This window comes from Helianthus annuus, chromosome 6, assembly GCF_002127325.2.
Source record: "Helianthus annuus cultivar XRQ/B chromosome 6, HanXRQr2.0-SUNRISE, whole genome shotgun sequence".
NCBI lineage: Eukaryota > Viridiplantae > Streptophyta > Magnoliopsida > Asterales > Asteraceae > Helianthus > Helianthus annuus.
In genome coordinates this window covers 27959470-27976999 of record NC_035438.2, presented here as the reverse complement: position 1 = coordinate 27976999, position 17530 = coordinate 27959470, and the positions used below count along the sequence as shown (strand labels likewise).

Below are 17530 nucleotides of genomic sequence, written 5' to 3'. Positions count from 1 at the left end.
CGGTAATACGTGGAGTATTGGGGTGTGACAGGTTGGTATCAGAGCCAACATTGAGTGAATTAAACACTAACCTTTTGTGTTTAATCTCAATGACACAATAAGCACATTCCTTAGACTCTCGAGTCTAGGCAAATGACCAAGGATGCATCTTTACTTTTCCTTTGCTGATTATTATGTTTTGTTTTATTTTTTTGTTTTCTTGTTTCAACAGGAAATTTACCAACATGCCTCCAAGAGTAAGAGGACGAGGCAAGGGTCCCATGCGTGGAGGACCGTCATCAGTTGGACCATCACACAGACAAACTCCATCGGCGTCCCTATCCTCCTCCAACTCTCACGATATGTGGGGTCAACCTTACGAGCCGGCAAGACACTCAGTCTCGCTAAGCTCTTCGCCTTCTTTTCATCCGTCTTTCAGACCGTTTGCTCCAAACGAGCCCGAACACTCTCACCACTCTCAACAATCTCACCATTCGCATGAGTCTTACCCGTCTCATAACTCTTTGCATTCCCATTCATTTCATCATTCTGACTCCCCCTACTCCCCGGGACAGTTCAACCCAGCCGATTATGTTAACGATTTTCTTGGCTACAACCCATTGGGCCCTGAGGACCATTTCTCTCAGGAAATGGAAATGGATGATGACCCCGACCCGGAGATGCAAACAGGAACCCCGGCCACCCTATTAGCATATCTGGTGGGTCTCCGTTTCAGGGATCCCCATACCGTGGGCCCGACTCCTTCCAGGAGAAAATGGCTACATATGATTGGCTCTTTACCCCATCTTACCATAGCTCTCCAGCCCAACCACCTTTGGAAGAACCTCAACTCCAAGCTGTCTCACCACCACCACTCCCAGTAGAGGAGCCACCACAGCAGCCACTGCAGCCACCTCCCGAGCCTCCGAGGCGAAGGAGGAACGCACGCATGCCCGTGAGAGGAGGACCCCATTTCAGTTCTCCTCATGGTTCGAGTTCCTATCCCCCTATTCCAGAGGACCCCCAGATGGGTGGGCCCTCAAACGCGGCACCGGAGGCTAATCCTCCGCAAGCTTCTTATGCACTACCTCAGCCGCCTGTGGGTTTTGATAACCCAATTCCGACGTACCCAGGTCCTTCCGGGTACAATCCTTATGAGAACCCATCGGGGTACCCCTTGGACTATGTATCTCAAGACCCGTACCTTACGGCTGCGCAGTATCACCACCTTTATCCTTCTACTTACCCTCCTATGCATCCAGCTGGATACCCGGTTCAGGGTTACCAGTACCCGTCGTACCAGCCACCTCCTCCCCAGCAGCTACAGCAACAGCAACAAACTCAAGAAATTCTGGAGAGGCTAGATAAGGTTGAAAACAACGCTAGGAAGAACAAGGAAAGGCATACTAGTTTCATGAAAGGCCTTGCGAACCTTATCAAAGGGAAGAAGAAGTAGAGGATTGTTCTATTTTCTTGTTTGTTGTAATCGTGTCCCTGCGTGGACATTTGTTTAGTTTTGTATCAAGTCCCTGCGTAGACTTATTTTCCTTTCTGTATGCCCCTGCGCGGGTAGTTTGTCTTTTCCTAAGTCCCGTTTAGGGCAGTTGTATTTGTTTTCTCTTAATGAAGTTTCAACTTTGGTTTTTAATTGTGTATTTTATTACACCCTGTTATCTCTTTTCAATTTATAATTGATCTGCCAAAGAAATTCTTAGAGGTATAACCTAGCCAAAGTATTAATTGGCTATGATGGTACAACCTTTTAAGATAGCAAATCTCTGTTAACATCTGAAAACATGTTAACATTCCCACCTGTGCGGTACGAGAAACCACACAAGCTTCCAAAGGGTACTTGGATCTTCCCAAGTCACATAAAGCCAAAATGATCAATGCGAATCATGGCTAGTAAACATCTATATGATGTATACGCCAAGACATCCATTTGAGATGCATGCTTTTAAGCAAAGGCGTAAAAATGACAATGAAAGTTCAATCTATAAACTTCTTGTCAAAAAGGCGACGAACTTCGTTCAAACCTTAAAAGATCACTGATCTTTAAGATCGTTAGTTAGATCTTAACTTGTTCTTGTGACAAGCTTTCTAAGCTATTTTAATGTCCTTCGAAACGAGTTTAATGATAAATAAAAATGCTTTTATGACATTGGCAGTTGTGAAAATTCTATTTTTCCTTGTCTAAAAATGTATAGAATAATGTATTCTATTAACTTTTAATTATGATTTGAAATGGTCTAAATGGTGTAATAATACCATGGCCATTGGATCATCAATGCGATGAATCTATATGTAATTTAAAATATTATTATTGTCTATATTATAGCATTCAGAAATGACTGGCTCAGAGGAAGCAAATAGTCATCCAGCAGAAGGCAACACCAGAATCAATATTACTGGTGCCGAACTGCAAGCTTTAATCATCGCTGCAGTTTCTCAAGCGGTAGAGGCAAAGTTTAAGGAGCCGAGTGTTGTTCGGTCTCAAACTATTTCGAGAACCCATTCTCAACCACATACTCACAGGAAAAGTGAGTCCCTGCACTCGTCTAACCAGGGTAGTGTACCCAAGAAGCAGGTTGTTCTTGAGCCTACCCTTAGGCACACCAAGGGTTGTACCTACAAATATTTTGTCTCCTGTAAGCCAAGAGACTTTACAGGAGAAAAAGGGGCGATAGACTGTATGAAGTGGTCAGATGAGATGGAAACGGTGATAGATATTAGCGGTTGTGCTAAAGAGGACGTGGTCATGTTTGTCTCCCAATCTTTTAAGGGCGATGCCCTTACATGGTGGAAAGCGTTAGTACAGTCCACCGGGAAAGTTCATCTGTATAATCTCTCGTGGGAGAAATTTGTTGATCTGGTTAAGGATGCTTATGGTCCTCAACATGAAGTCGAGCGTGTAGAAACTGATTTCCTCACCCTTGTGATGAAGGATCTGGACTGTAGGTCCTATGTGACTAGTTTCAATTCCATGTCGAGACTTGTACCGTATCTAGTCACACCTGAGCCCAAGCGCATTGCGCATTTTATTGGTGGTCTGGCCCCTGAAATTAAGGGAAATGTTAAGGCTTCAAAGCCAACCACCTATAGATCCGCTATGGATCTATCTTTATCCTTCACTTTGGATATTGTGAGGAGTAGGGCGAAGAAGACTACAGATGAAGGAAAGAGGAAGAGAGTGGATGATCAGTCCTCCCAGTCGAATAAGAAGGGAAAGGGGAACTCTGGTTCCAAGAAAGGGCAATCAGGCGATAGGCCCAGGTGCAAGACTTGCCACAAAAGGCATTTTGGCAAGTGCAACCGAGACCCACAGGCTAAACCATGTGGGATTTGTAAGAAGATGGGGCACAAGTCTGTCGAGTGCCAGAATATTAAGGATGCAACCTGTTACGGTTGCAATGAAAAGGGGCACATCAAGACCAATTGCCCCAAGAATGCGAAGAAGCCTGAGGAGGCTAAGAAAAACAATGCCAGGGTGTTTCAGATGCAGGCACGGGAAGCAGTGACCGATGATAATGTCATAACAGGTACCTTCCTCATCAATAATATTTATGCTAGAGTCTTATTTGATTCCAGTGCTGATAAGTCTTTTGTAGATCATAAGTTTTGTAAGTTGTTGAATTTACCTATTAAGACTCTAGACATAAAGTATGAGGTAGAACTTGCTGATGGTACCTTAGAATTAGCTTCAACTCTTCTTGATGGATGTTCCATATCCATTAAGAACCATTCTATCCCGCTGTCCCTCCTGCCAATAAAATTGGCTGGTTTTGATATAGTTTTAGGCATGGATTGGTTGTCGCATAACCAAGCCCAAATTGCCTGTGATAAAAAGCTTATCATTATCAAAACCCCCTCCGGTGAATCAGTCACTATCCAAGGAGACACACAGTATTGTTTGCCCAGCAATATGTCTATCCTTAAGGTATCTCAGTGTTTGAAGGGCGGATGTGTCAAGTGACTGTCAATGACTCGAAGCCGAAGATTGAAGATATTCCAATCATTTCAGAGTATCCAGATGTCTTTCCTGACGAATTACCTGGATTACCTCCTGAGAGGCAAGTAGAATTCAGGATAGACATCCTCCCTGGATCTGCGCCTATTGCACGAGCTCCGTATTGTCTAGCGCCTACGGAAATGAAAGTGCTCAGAACTCAACTGGATGATTTGTTGGAAAAGCCGAAAAGGGTTTCATTCAGCCCAGCTCTTCGCCTTGGGGAGCTCCAATCTTGTTTGTGAAAAAGAAGGACGGATCGTTGCGCCTATGCATTGATTATCGTGAACTGAATAAGGTAACGATCAAGAATCGTTATCCTTTACCCAGGATCGATGACTTGTTTGATCAACTCCAAGGAGCAAGTTATTCTCAAAGATTGATTTGAGATCTAGGTATCATCAACTCAAGGTTCGAACTGAAGATGTTCCGAAGACAGCATTTAGAACGAGGTATGGACATTTCGAGTTCTTAGTGATGCCTTTTGGGCTCACTAATGCGCCTGCAGCATTAATGGATCTCATGAATAGAGTCTGCAAGCCGTATTTGGATAAGTTTGTCATTGTCTTTATAGACGACATACTTATTTACTCCCGTAGCCAAGTGGAACATGAAAAGTACCTTCGGTGTATCTTAGGACTACTTCGACAAGAGAAGTTGTATTCCAAATTCTCCAAGTGTGAATGTTGGCTGCATAAGGTCCAGTTCCTTGGACATGTTGTCAGTGAACAAGGTATCCAAGTAGATCCTGCCAAAGTGGAAGCTGTTATGAATTGGGAAATACCTAAGACACCTACGGAAATTCGCAGCTTTCTGGGTTTAGCAGGATATTATAGAAGGTTCATTGAGAACTTCTCAAGAATAGCTGCACCATTAACCTCTTTGACCCGTAAGAATGTAAAGTTTGACTGGGGTCCAAAGCAGCAGGAATCCTTTGAGATCCTGAAGCAAAGATTAAGCAATGCTCCGGTATTATCACTACCGGAAGGAGTTGAAGATTTTGTTGTTTACTGTGATGCTTCACACACCGGCATGGGGTGTGTACTTATGCAGCGGGGCAATGTAATTGCCTACGCATCTCGACAGTTAAAGGTACATGAAAAGAACTACACCACCCATGATTTAGAACTGGGCGCTGTAGTATTCGCACTAAAGTTGTGGAGACATTATTTATATGGAACTAAATGTGTGATCTATTTGGATCACAAAAGTCTCCAACATATGTTCAGTCAAAAAGAGCTCAATATGAGATAACGCCGTTGGATGGAAACCTTAAATGATTATGATTGCGAGATTCACTACCATCCAGGTAAGGAAAATATGGTTGCGGATGCTCTAAGCCGAAAGGAAAGAGTTAAACCGATTAGAATCAATGCCAAGAGCATTGAGTTGAAGAATAATTTGAATGAAAGGCTGTTGGCTGCACAAAAAGATGTTGTATTGGAAGTTAATCTTCCAAATGAAAAGTTAGGTGTAACTGCTGAACAGTTAACACCTGGAAAGGATGGAATTCTTAGAATGAACGGTAGAATTTGGGTTCCTATTCAAGGAGGACTTCGGAATGTGATCCTTCAGGAAGCCCACAATTCTAAATATTCGGTTCACCCGGGAGGTGACAAGATGTATCAAGACTTAAAGGCAAATTATTGGCGGATAGGGTTGAAGAAATCTATTGCCACCCATGTAGCTAAGTGCCTGACATGTGCCCAGATTAAGGCTGAACATCAAAAGCCGTCAGGTCTTCTACAACAGCCGGAACTTCCCACTTGGAAATGGGAAATGGTAACCATGGATTTTATAACCAAGTTACCTAAAACAAGGCACGGAAATGACACTATATGGGTTATAGTTGATAGACTGACGAAGTCAGCTCATTTCTTACCCATCAAGGAGACTCATAGCTCCGATAAGTTAGCCCAGTTGTATGTTGATAAGATTGTAGCTCTTCATGGAGTACCGGTGACTATTATCTCTGATAGAGATACTAGATACACCTCTCATTTTTGGAAAAGTTTCCAATAATCTTTGGGCACACGTTTAAATTTTAGTACTGCTTACCATCCTCAGACTGATGGTCAGAGTGAGCGTACTATTCAAACTTTGGAAGACATGCTTCGTGCATGTGTTATTGATTTGGGTGGTAGTTGGGATGACCACCTGCCATTGATTGAGTTCTCCTATAACAATGGTTATTATACCAGCATTCAGGCTGCGCCTTTTGAGGCATTATATGGTCGGAAATGCAGAACGCCTGTCTCTTGGGCAGAAGTGGGAGAAGCTCAGATATCAGGACCTGATATAGTCCTTGAGACAACGGACAAGATTGTCCAGGTTCGCGATAGCCTAAAAGCTGCCAGGGACAGGCAGAAAAGTTATGCTGATAAGAGGCGGAAACCTCTAAAGTTTGAAATAGGCGATAAAGTTCTATTGAAAGTGCCACCCTGGAAAGGTGTGATGCGCTTTGGTAAAAAGGGCAAGTTGAGCCCTAGATATATTGGACCATTCGAGATCATCGAATGTGTCGGCAGTGTAGCTTATAAGCTAAACTTTCCAGAGGAGTTGAGTGGAATTCATGACGTGTTCCACGTTTGTAATCTCAAGAAATGTTTAGCCGATGAATCTTTAGCTATGTCTCATAAAGACGTGCAAGTGGATAAAAGCTTGAGGTTCATTGAGAGACCCATATCGATCGAGGATCGACAAGTCAAAAAGCTCCGAAGAAAGTATGTACCTATAGTAAAGGTTAAATGGGACGCTCGTAGAGGTCCCGAGTATACGTGGGAAGTCGAGTCCACTATGAGACAGAAGTACCCTCACTTATTCTAGTAAATCTCGGGGTCGAGATTTCTTTTAAGGGGGTGAGGATGTAACACCACGTAAAAACGTGTCCAATTATACATAGACACGTGTCCTAAACTCTGATTATGCAAAAGATTGAGTTTAAGGGACTAAAGCTGACAACGAGTGAAAATATGCAAACGAAAGGACTAAAAGTGTCAACATGCCAAACTTGGGCCTCTGAATGACCACACGTGAAGAAAATATTCTTAAATGGGTGATCGATTGGATATAAGAAGCCGTTTGTGAAAATAATCAAGAGATTATAAATTACAAAGGTTGAAAGTGTCAATATGTCAATTCTGACCTCTGAGTGACCTTTTAATGAAACCGAGGCTTTGAAATATTCAAATATGCTCCCGAGAATATGTGGTAAAAATTTCACGTAATTCCGAGATCGTTAAGCATGTTTTTCAAACTTTGGGTTAAAAGCGTCAACTTGATGAAACTTGCTTTCATGAAGAAATTTAACAAACCCAAGCCTAACGAAGTTAGTTTATTTATCATGGAGTCTTAATATACTAACTACAAGGGCCTCATATGTCAACAACGAAGTTAAAAAGGGTTAAAAACGTCCAGGGACTGAATCTGCCAACAAGGAAACTTGTTTTGCCAGTTAAGCTGGTCCAGGCGGCCCGCGTAAGCCTTCTCTATGGCTTACGCGGCCCGCGAGAGACTGCCAGATACAGAAACCTGCTGCCAGGTGTGGGTTAATCTGTTCCACCGCCTTATTCTTGGTTATATCGATCTGGAGGTCTATATGTCGGTTTATTACATTAGATAGGACACCTGGGATGATCCCAGGGCCTCCTAAAACACCTGGAAGTTATCTAAATCCATGGAAATCACTATATAAGAAAGCTTGGTCTTGTGTTCATAAACACATTTGCAACAAACTCACTAAGGGACTTGCTCTGAAGCTCTCATCAGTAACAAGTGTAGAAAAGATTGCTAGGACCATTAGTAAGCTTCTAATTACTTGTTTAGTTGTTTAATTTAGCTTAATTACTATAAAGTCAAACTTTTAGTAAAATCAGTTTGACTTTCGTTTTAATTACATGTGGCTTAACCACTGATCAAATTGAAAGTGGTTATGAAACCACATTAGTATAGGTGATTAACCCTTAAAAGGGTGTCTCCTAATTATCTCGTTTGACCAGTTAATTGTCGGGTCAAAGTAGTTTGACAAAAAGTCAAACTGGACTGAAATTGCAAATTTGATTAAAATTAATAAACCAGAGGTTCTAAATTATATTTTAACATTCTAATGACTTGGTAATTAATATTTAATCATGTTTTATCAGTCCTAATCCGACAATTAATAGTCTAAGGGCAGTTTATAACCGAAAGTCACAAAAGCTTGACTTTTGCTTTGACTTTCAGTTCTGACCCATTCAAGCTTAATTCTTCCATGTTTTAAGCTTCAATTAGGACCACATTACATTGCAGTATAACCCTATGAAGTTATATTGCATGGTGCCTAATCGTTTGTAATATATGCTCTTGATCGTAATTATGCTCATTAGTGCCTAAAACGCCCTTTTTGCATAAAACCAAGATTTTTAGCAATGTGAATGAACTAAAACCTTTGCTACTGATATTTAGATATGTTCCGAAAATTTGACATCAGTTTGAAGTCTGGAATGAGAGTTATGCTCAATAGCGTAATTAAGGAACTTTTTAGTATTTAAAAGGCGCAATTAGCATAAAGCCTATCTAAACCCGATTTTTGACACCAAACTTTTTACCTACTGATGTTAAATAATATTTTGGGATTTTTAAAGATTTTTATTTATTTTTAGGCTGAGCATAACATAGGATTATAGCCTAATTTCGGTAATTACCGATTTTACCCTTTTCATCCATAAAATGAGTTTTACATAACATTTTAATGCCAAACTTTTGCTACTGATTTTGTATGATAAATATAACATTTTGAACTTTATAAACTGACCAAAATCTCAGATTTCCTATTTTTACCATAATAGCCCTTTAAATCGCATTTTATGCAATTATAGCACTTAGTATGGGTCAAAACTAGATTTGACATATAAAACTCATTACCTACTGATATTTTAAGCTAATTTATATAATATTACAGTAAGCTAAAGTTTTTAAACTCAGAAACCTGTTTTAACCTTTATAAGCCTATGTAAAATTACCAAAATACCCCTATAGTGCATAATTGGTAATAAAAGGTATATTTTTCATATATTAAGTATCCTACTCATGTAACTCATTAAAGTACATGTTTTTACTAATATAATCAGACCTGGAACTCAGTTTTATAAATAAACTCTTTTATGGGCATTAAAATTACCAAAATACCCTTATGGGACTTATTTTGGTTTAAATTGCTTTTAGGCATAAATGTTAATATATTACATATATATTAACATATTTTGAGCATAATAATGATTAAGAGCTGTATATAATCTATTCGGTTACCCGTTACGCATTTTACGCGTTCGGATCGGTTTACGTGACTAGTTTACGTAAAATAGCCGAAACGGGCTTAACCTTATCATTAAATCCTCATTTTCCAGAATATGTTTAGTTTACCCATATTATACAAGTATCCAAGCTTGTCGGGTCTAAATCACATTCTATCCCGGTCTCCGCTTAATCTAGCGTTTAGATCCGTAAGGTTTCCTTCTAGCTAGCCGGTCTAAGTCCTTGACTTAATTAAAGACCCGTTAGCATCCTAATAGGCTAATTGAACCTTCTATACAGATTAATAGCTTCCGGTAAAAAGTGCCTTTCAAGAACCTTTGGAATTTACTGCTACCACCAGGTAAATACTTTTAACTTATTTTCCCTATACGGGCTTGGGATACGGTATATTAATACCGCTTGGTCGGGTATGGGATTATTTTGTCGGATTGTGATTTAATAAATCCGCATAACCCGTTTTAATCTGTTTTGTTTGATAACATAAGCATTGGGGGTTAATACGACCGTGTCCTGGATATCCTCGGCTCATTTCATTTGAAAATGGCCACGACCTATGCACGGGGTGTAGGCATACACCTGATAGATGCAAATGCTAAATAACCCACATGTTGGGGATAACTCCTTTGTGGGTTTTAAAGTGGTGAGTCTGTTAATCATGTCCGGCTTCCAAACCGGCCCCACATGTATGACAAACATGTAAAACTGTATACAGGATCTTAATAAAGATTGTCCCAAGTTATAAATGATTTGTGCCATGAGCACTTAAATCAATTTTCTTAAATGTTTTCAAAACGTGTCAGTTAAATTGTATTTACCAGTGTATACTGACGTATTTTCCTAAAGACTGATTGACAGGTACTTCACGAAATAGGCTGGAGCTATAGGGTGTTATAGAGGATCTTGCAAATCCAATAGATACCCGAAGTCTGTAGTTTTTGTTTCTTTGTACATTATGATCCGCCTGTGGATCTTATTACATTCCAGTCTGTATTATTCATGTACTCGAACAGCGACAGACGGTATGGTTTGTAATAGTTTATTTACCCAGCCTTCCGCTGTGCTATATTATTGTGTGTGTTGACAATGATGATATCAACCACGTCACGATACTCCCCGCCGGGCCCACCGGTAATACGTGGAATATTGGGGTGTGACATTAAAACGCTAATCGTTTTGCATGTATTACGTGACTAAATGAATGCTTGTTGTTATGTTTACATGTGGAATGCTATCTACCTGCCTTAACGACGATAGTACTATAGTTTGGACTCAGCACCCGTTCACACGGGGGTTGTTAAGGACAATTACTTGCATGGATTACGGTGGTAATCATGTATTGCGAACTGCCTCGGGCAGTCAACCCGCAGTCATTGGTATCGATAATTAACATGCTTCGTTTTCCTCTGTGTACGTGCTGGTTATGCGTAAACTATTTCGAACTCTATATGCTATTATCAAACTTGTATGCTCACCTTTACATTTTATGTATTGACTTTATTTTAACGTATGTGACAGGAAATTAGGATGCTTATCTGCTAGGAAGGCGAGCTTAGAATAAGCGTCTAGAGCATAGTTGTCTGTAGATCTTGCAGATCGAGTCTCTAGAGGCAATTGAACAATTTTTTTATTTAAATTTGAATCTGAGTTGTCGGAACATAATATTTGACTAGTTGTTATCTGTAATAATTTATTTTACTATTTGGGATACGGTATGGGACGTGTTATTTAAACTCAATAGTAATGATAGTTGTTGTGGAAACTTCTGGACAATCTGTTTCGCTCAGTGCCATGCCCCGATGATTCCGCCATCGGTTGGGGTGTGACAGTTTTTACCAGCTGCCTTATAATTAGCAGCATTGTCAGTAACTATCTGAACTACATTCTTAACCACAACCATTTCCGCAACTTCAGCAAACAAATTACACAAATTCACAGTATTGCTCTCAATATCAGATGCGTCTAAAGATTTAAGAAATGAAATTCCCTTCTCACAATAAACTAAGAAATTAATCAATTCTCGATGCCTAATATCTTGCCACCCATCACTCATAGTCGTGCAACCACTTTCAACCCAGTCACTTCTATATGAATCTATTATTAGCCCAACTGTTTCAACAGATTAACCCTTAAAGCATGATAGTTAGGAGCTTTGTAACCTTATCCTATAGATGATGCTATTTTATCTACCGCAAGATGATCAATCGGTGGGTTGTTGTCTTTGTTGGTAATTGATATTGAGGGGGGTTATCAAGGAGGAGTCAGACAGGGTGCTAAAACACAATCAAAGAAGGGTTCAACCTGTTTTACATAAACTAAAGTGAATGGTGGTTCGGATCAGTGGGTGTCACGGGGAAGTGCCATTGGGACGACAGTGATGACAGGTGATCAGTTCAGTTCGTTTAAGTGGTGATAAACTATATAGCATTAGTAACTTTCAATCCAGGTAACATCAAGACCCGGTCCTTCCTACCGAGAATAAGAACGGAGTAACGGTGTAGGTTGTTCTTTTGGCAGAAGTAAGAGATCGGACTTGCGAGTAGACAAACGGAAAAAGATTCGTCAAAATGGGGTACTTTGAATCTTGTCATGTCTTGCAAGGGAAGAAGAAAATGGTAGAAGCTTGGAGCTTGTTTTTTCTTTGATCGGTGGTCAAGAACGGTGTATTTCTGGTGACCCAGGAGGAGGGATGTCAAATTTGTTTAAGGGATTGAAGTTGTCGATAATGATGCGGATGTGAAGAAACGGGTCTAATTCAAGATTAAAGGGGACAATGAAGACGTTAATATTGAATTCGGAAGAAAAATATTAAACGGGTTATAGATAATTCTTGGTGAATTATTTATTTATAGATAATTGTTGGTTTGAGTTAATAAGGTTTATCTAGGAGTTTATTTATTTACTTAATAGTGTTTGAGTTGTGTTAGGGTTAAATTTAAGTTTAATATAAATAGATGGTTAGGTTCATTGTAATTTGTATGTGCTTTCATTGTTTATAATAAAAAGTCGAATAAGTTCGTTCAATACCGTTTGATCGAAGGCTTGATTTTCCAACAGTATTTGAATAAAAACTTATCAAATAGACCACAACTCAAATAAATACTGATATTAGGGTTGTAAACAAACCGAACGATCAGCGAACAGTTCGTGAACCGTTCGGCGGGCAGTTCGTTTATGTTCGTTCGATTAGCTTAACGAACGGACACGAACAAAAAGTTATGTTCGGTTAGCTTAGCGAACGAAAGAACAAAGGTCTCGTTCGTTCGACCGTGTTCATGAACGTTTGGTAATATATTCGGTTGCGTTTGTTCGTGTTCGTTTGATTATATTAAAAAATAATAAATAATAAACTTTTTATCTAAACATATTGAGAACTTGAAACCTTGTTTTTTTTTCTAAGTTAGCTAAAGTTTGGACATGCAACACATTTTTTGGGATAATTATGTCTAAGTTAGTTAAACTTGGAATAATCATGTCTAAGTTAGTTAAACTTGATTCATCGCTTGGTGGTTGTAGTAGATTTCTTGTGTTTTGTTTTATTATTTGATGGTTGTATTTAAACTAGGCAAATTAGTTTTAAATAATCCCAACTTTCTCAATTTTTCCGATAATAATCCTAACTCAATTAGTTGCCGATAATAATCCGAACTGGTCCACTTTTGGCCGATAATAGTCTGCGTTAAAAATAGCTTAACGGAGTTAAGTTTTTTTTTCCGAATTACAAACCAATGTTTTAGGGATTTTGATTAGAACGAGGATACGAGTTGATTTATGTAAAATTGACCTCGAAATACTGCCCCAAATGATGAAAACAGTTCTTCAATGCGAGTGTATAAACTTCCAATTAACAAAAATCAAGTTGTTTGGACCACCGTTTCGAGGTAAGTTTTACATAAATCGAATCGTATCCTCGTTCTGATCAAAACCCCTAAAACATCGGTTTGTAATTTGGAAAAAAACTTAACTCCGTTAAGCTATTTTAACGGCGGACTATTATCGGCCAAAAGTGGACCAGTTCAGATTATTATCGGCAAATAACTGAGTTGGGATTATCATCGGTCAAATTGAGAAATTTGAGATTATTTAAAACCAATTCGCCTTTAAACTACTTATGTATAAAGTTGAAATGAACTCATCCCTAATGTTTTTATGTATAAAGTTTAAGGTTAACAATGTTTTAATTTTTTATTTTCAAGTTAAATATTCTTTACGTTTATTTTTATTTGTATGTGTTCATTTGTGTTCAAGATCAATGTTCATGAACTATTCGTGAACAACTAAATTTGCTTAACAAACGAACAAGAACATAAATTTATGTTTCGTATGCGTAGTGAACAGTTCGCGACATGTTAATTCCCTTAGCGAACGAACACTCGTTCTGTTCGATTACAACCCTAAATGATATAGTAACAATGGTTCTTCCAAACTTATGTCTATGGAAGCACATTTTAACGATTAAAACCTTAAATTCATCAACCATCATTCCTAGTCAATTGCCTTAGAGCTGCGAAGGAATGCAGCGTAATAATGAAGCTATCAACACATAGGGGTTTCTCAACATGCTATGATCAATAATCCCACACAATTCAACGTTTTAATCAATATTAAGAACACATTTAAAGTATAAAAACCAATAAAATTTATGATCAAAAACTAAAGGTATTTTTTTTATTAAAACTAATGTGGTTCAAAGTTCAAACTACCAGTCTACCACCCTCAAATACGTTGCCCTCGTTTTCTTTTGTTTCTTGGCTACTAAAATATTGTTTTTGGGCCTGGCTTCTTTTTCTTGTCCATGGGCTAGAAATATCATGTCAACTTAAATGGATTAGAAAATGAACTTTTAATTCATTTGATTTCATCCCATCTAGTGGTGCAAAAAATACCCCGAACCCGATAAAAAAATCTTGAAACCCGATATTTTTCATACCCGGATAATGGGTACCCGTCCTCGACACTACCTATAGGATACACATAGGGTATACATCTATCTACTATAATAAAAGAAACCAAGTTTTGGACACGTGTCATTCATATATAGGTTAGAACCCCGTGTATTACACGGGTTTAATAAATGTAATTTTATATACTAAATAAAAAATAATATATTTTTAAACACCTCATTTATTATACGTGTTGAGCAAATATAATTTTATATATTAAATAATAAAAAAATTATGTCTTTAAGAACCTCGTGTATTGTATAGGTTGAATAAATGTAATTTTATATACCAAACAATAAAAAAGTTATATGTAAAAAAAACCTGTGTATTCCCAGGTGGAAGAAATGTAATTTTATATACTAAATAATAAAAAAGTTATGTTTAAAAAAAAAACTCCATGTATTGTACGGGTTGAATAAATCTAATTTTATAAAGCAAATAATAAAAAATATTATATCTTTAAAAAACTTGTGTATTACACGGGTTTATCTATGGTTAAAAAAAATCTTTCTAAATCAAAATGGATTTTTTATTATTTTTTAAATTAGGTTAATACTATTTTAAATTTTTGGTTTAATTAATATGTTGTTTAATATAATTTTTCATAGTTTAATAATAATAACATTAACAATAAATAATATGCATATTTATCTACTGTTAAGTGATACAATGCTTTTTAGTAGGGCTGGCAAATCGTGTCTTGTCAGGTTTAACAGGTCTCTAACGACGCGTGTAACACATGTATTAAAAATGAATACAACTCGTTTAACTACTTTATGTCATGTTTATAACACAGTTTTACGTTTGATGCACCAAGAAGAAGAAAAGTTTTTAGTTTATATAAGACTTTACGATTATCTACTGTCAAATATTATCGTAATAACATTTTGTATTAATAGGTTTTGTTCATAATGTATGCAAATGACATATATTTCAATTTTATATTATTTTATTGTAAATTATGATTTTGGCCCCTGTGGTTATATCACTTTTACCCTTTTAGTCCAAAAAAGAATCTTTCAACATCTAGGGGCCAAAGGGTTAGGAAAAAAGACGTTGGAGGTCAAAATGGTTAGAAAAAAAAAAGACGTTGGGGGCTTAGATATTAAAAAATTTCTTTTTGGGCTAAAAGGGTAAAAATGATATAACCACAAGGGCCAAAATCATAATTTACTCTTAATTTTAATATAACTTTGGATAAATTAATATGATGTTAATATTTAGATGAGAATTACGATTTTGGCCTCTATGGTTGTATCACTTTTACCCTCTTAGCCTAAAAAAAAGAATTTTTTAAACATCTGAGCCCCCAACGTCTTTTTTTTTAACCCTTTTGGCCCCTAACACTAACCTCATTCATTAAATGTTAGGCGCCAAAAGGGTTAGAAAAAAAGATGTTAAGGGCCAAAAGGGTTAGAAAAAAAGATGTTAAGGGCCAAAAGGGTTAGAAAAAAAGACGTTAGGGGCTTAGATGTTAAAAAATTCTTTTTTAGGCTAAAAGGGTAAAAGTGATATAACCACAGGGACCAAAATCATAATTTAGTTATATGTTTTAGATGTAGTTTTAATATAATAATTGCTTATATTTAATGCGGTTAGATCTTATATGATAATAATTAATTGGATTTTAAAAAAAGTAAATGATAACAAAAGAATACATAATCCTTGATTATGAAATATTTTTGGATAATGTAATTTTTAGATAAGAAAGAAAATACGAATATTAAGTATTTATTTATGCCAAGGATTTAGAGTTGATAAGATTTATATTAATTTAATTAATATTTAATAATTTAAATTAAATAATAATTATCTACAATTAAAGATGGTCTAGAATAACGACAAGTGTCCCTTTATTGGTTTCTTTTATTATAGTAGATAGATTCTCAAATCTATACTTATCTTATATTAACTAACTAAATAAATAATAAATTAATATTAAATCTTATCATACTTTAATAAAATATTATCATTAAATCTTAATTATTAATTTAATATATTTTTAAAACAACTACCTCTCTTTTCCTACTTATCTTATATTAAATATATAAATAATAAATTAATATTAAATGTTATCCTAATTAATTAAAAATATAACTTTTTTATTAATTGGTATACAAAGTTATATTTATTCAACTCGTGTAAAACGCGGGGTTTTTAAAAATATAACTTTTTTTTATTATTTACTATACAAAGTTACATTTCTATAACACGTGTAATACACAAAGCTTTTAAAGATATAACTTTTTATCATTTGCTATGTAAAATTAGATTTATTCAACACGTGTAATACACGGGGTTTTAAGGATACAATTATTTTTATTATTTGGTAGATTTTTCAACCCGACTGTACACGAGTTTTTTAAAGATACAACGTTTTTAATATTTAATATACAAAATTACATTTATTTAATATGTGTAATACACATGGTTTTTAAAGATATAACTCTTCTTTAGATCTATTCAACACGTGTAACATATGGGGTTTTTAAGGATGTAATATTTTTATTATTTGGTAGATTTATTCAACCCGACTATACACGGGGTTTTTAAAGATACGACGTTTTAGTATTTAGTATACAAAATTACATTTATTTAATCTGTGTAATACACATGGTTTTTAAAGATATAACTATTTTTTATTATTTGATATATAAAATTACTTTTGTTTAACCCGTACAATATACGGGATTCATAAAGATATAACTTTTTATTATTTAATATATAAAATTACATTTATTCAACCCGTGTAATACACGGGGTTCTAATCTAGTTTCAATACTATACAAAAACATGTACCCGATCCATAGCTGGTAACTAGTTACGAGTCCATACCAGAATTGGGTTTTATCCATACCCGAACTAGATATTTTCAAGGCCTGATTTATAAATATATGTTTATATGTTTTTTAAAATTTGTATCTTTGTAATATTTTTTACTTTCTAATAGACATGCACTTTTATGTTATTTATTTATATTTATCATATTTTCATGTAAAAAATGAACTCGGAAAAAAAAAAAGATGATCAGTCCCTTAAAAACTCCGATCTATACTAGAAAATAAGGTTTTTGTATACCCGAATATAGGGTCTTAAAATATTCGGGTATAGGGTTCCTGGTGTCATACCCTATCAGGAAACCGGTGACACAATGTATGGTTTTTCAAGTCAATACCTGAACCCGACCCGGTTATGGTCAATATTCGATTTTTGCATACCCGGTCATACCAGTACCAAGATCCATACTTGAAACCAGATAAAAAAATTCGATTTTGTGCACCTCTAATCCCATCCATATATCTTTTACTTTAAA

General features: G+C 36.4%; 1 protein-coding gene across 1 annotated transcript; it reads left to right on the top strand.

Moving 5' to 3' along the window:
- Window positions 1–754: 754 nt before the first annotated feature.
- On the top strand, window positions 755–1435 carry LOC110944576 (proline-rich receptor-like protein kinase PERK14). The gene has a single exon (XM_022186234.2). It carries the CDS (start codon window positions 755–757, stop codon window positions 1433–1435), a length of 681 nt encoding a protein of 226 aa, XP_022041926.2.
- The last annotated feature ends 16095 nt before the right edge of the window (window positions 1436–17530 follow it).